The 2,088-nt window shown below is 53.4% G+C and overlaps 1 protein-coding gene across 1 annotated transcript; it reads left to right on the plus strand.

Annotated features, from left to right (window-relative positions):
* Positions 1 to 561: 561 nt before the first annotated feature.
* Positions 562 to 1,494, plus strand: LOC310920603 (olfactory receptor 14J1-like; the record flags this gene model as incomplete). Its single annotated transcript, XM_083880663.1, has 1 exon — positions 562 to 1,494. One exon carries the CDS (start codon positions 562 to 564, stop codon positions 1,492 to 1,494), a length of 933 nt encoding a protein of 310 aa, XP_083736789.1.
* Between the last annotated feature and the right edge of the window lie 594 nt (positions 1,495 to 2,088).

Below are 2,088 nucleotides of genomic sequence, written 5' to 3' on the forward strand. Positions count from 1 at the left end.
GGGTGTGCAGGGCAGAGCTGAGCCCCCAGGGCTGGGCTGGGCTCTGGGAGCACTGGCAGGGACAAGGGTTGGATAGGGAGAAACAGCTCCCAGTAGGCACAACTCCAGGCAGCAGAGAGCCAGACCAGCCTTGGATATCCCTCTCTATCCAGCTCCTAAGGGAAAGAGGGAAGAGTTTGGAGGGATTGACTTTGAAACTAGAGCCTTTTAAAAGTCCAAGTTATTTTTAAAGCACACTTACCTGTGATGAACCTGAAAAAAAGGAGGTTAAAAGAACGAAGCTCAGCTGTGTGGGACCATCATATCTGACTGCACTGGGGCACAGGGAGTTTTATTCTTCCTCTAGGCTGCTCAGTTTAGGGTGAGAGAAATGCTAAAGATGAGGCAGTAACTCACCACCAAAAACCTAATCTGAAAAAATGTTTTTCATTAAGTTCCCCCAGAGGAAGAGAAATAGTTTTGAGAAGATTCCTAATAAAATTGTACAGGATTGACTCAAGGAAATCTGTCCCAGCTTGTAAATGTCTTCTTTCAGCAGATCACAATGCCCAGAGTGAAGAAATGCCCAACAGCAGCTCCATCAGCCACTTCCTCCTGCTGCCATTGGCAGACACGCGGCAGCTGCAGCTCCTGCACTTCTGCCTCTTCCTGGGCATCTCCCTGGCTGCCCTCCTGGGCAACGGCCTCGTCATCAGCGCAGTGGCCTCCAGCCACCACCTGCACAGCCCCATGTTCTTCTTCCTGCTCCACCTGGCCCTCACTGACCTGGGCTCCATCCTCACCACTGTCCCCAAAGCCATGCACAATTCCCTCTGGAACACCACGACCATCTCCTACACAGGATGTGCTGCACAGGTCTTTCTGATTTTATTCTTCCTTGCGTCAGAGTTTTCCCTGCTGACCATCATGTGCTACGACCGCTACGTGTCCATCTGCAAACCCCTGCACTACGGGACCCTCCTGGGCAGCAGAGCTTGTGCCCACATGGCAGCAGCTGCCTGGGCCAGTGCCTTTCTCACTGCTCTGCTGCACACAGCCAATACATTTTCCCTGCCCCTGTGCCATGGCAATGCCCTGGGCCAGTTCTTCTGTGAAATCCCACACATCCTCAAGCTCTCCTGCTCCAAATCCTACATCAGGGAACTTGGGGTTTCTGTTTTCACTACCTCAATAGGTTTTGGTTGTTTTGTGTTCATTGTTTTCTCCTATGTGCAGATCTTCAGGGCTGTGCTGAGGATCCCCTCTGAGCAGGGACAGCACAAAGCCTTTTCCACCTGCCTCCCCCACCTGGCTGTGGTCTCCCTGTTCCTCAGCACTGCAGGCTTTGCCTACCTGAAGCCCCCCTCCATGTCCTCCCCATCCCTGGATCTGGCCCTGTCAGTTCTGTACTCGGTGGTGCCTCCAGCCCTGAACCCCCTGATCTACAGCCTGAGGAACCAGGAGCTCAAGGCTGCAGTGTGGATAATGATCACTGGACAATTTCACAAACACTAAACTGCTTGACAATTTCTTCCAATACTTGTAATAAAAGTCATTTTTGATAGCACATGTTGATTTGCTTGTTGGGTATTTTTCCTCTGTTTTAGTTTACACTGATGTTTGCAAACAAGGCCACTGTTTGACCCCTTCCTTTGTTTCTTTGCACCTTCACTGTGGCCCCAGACTGTGTCAATAAGAAGCTGTGCTCTCAGGAAATTTAAATGAATTAAAGGATCTCCCAGTAAGGTTTTCTCCAGAGATCCTCCTTTTATTCTCTCCCTGTGGGCTGCAGCAGCAATGTCTGTGTGCAGAGCTGGGGCAGATCAGGGCTGGCACAGCAGCTGTGCCCAGGAGCAGCAGCCCTTGGTGTTGCCAGTGCTGCTCCCGTGGCCCTGCCCCGCTGCCCTCCTGGCCCTGGTGTTGCTGTAGGGCCTGAGGGCTCTCGGGGCCGGGCACAGGGCTGGGGGTGGCAGTGCCGGGGCTGCAGCAGGGACAGGCCATGGGCACTGCTGGGGCAGCGCTGACACCTCAGGGCAGGGCCTGGGGGCTCCAGGCTCCTTGCCCAGGCTCTCTCCAGAACACGCCCAGGCCAATGCTCAGCACAGAAAA

The sequence above is a fragment of the Zosterops lateralis genome (genome assembly GCF_965231275.1).
Source record: "Zosterops lateralis genome assembly, chromosome: 31".
Classification (NCBI taxonomy): Eukaryota; Metazoa; Chordata; class Aves; order Passeriformes; family Zosteropidae; genus Zosterops; species Zosterops lateralis.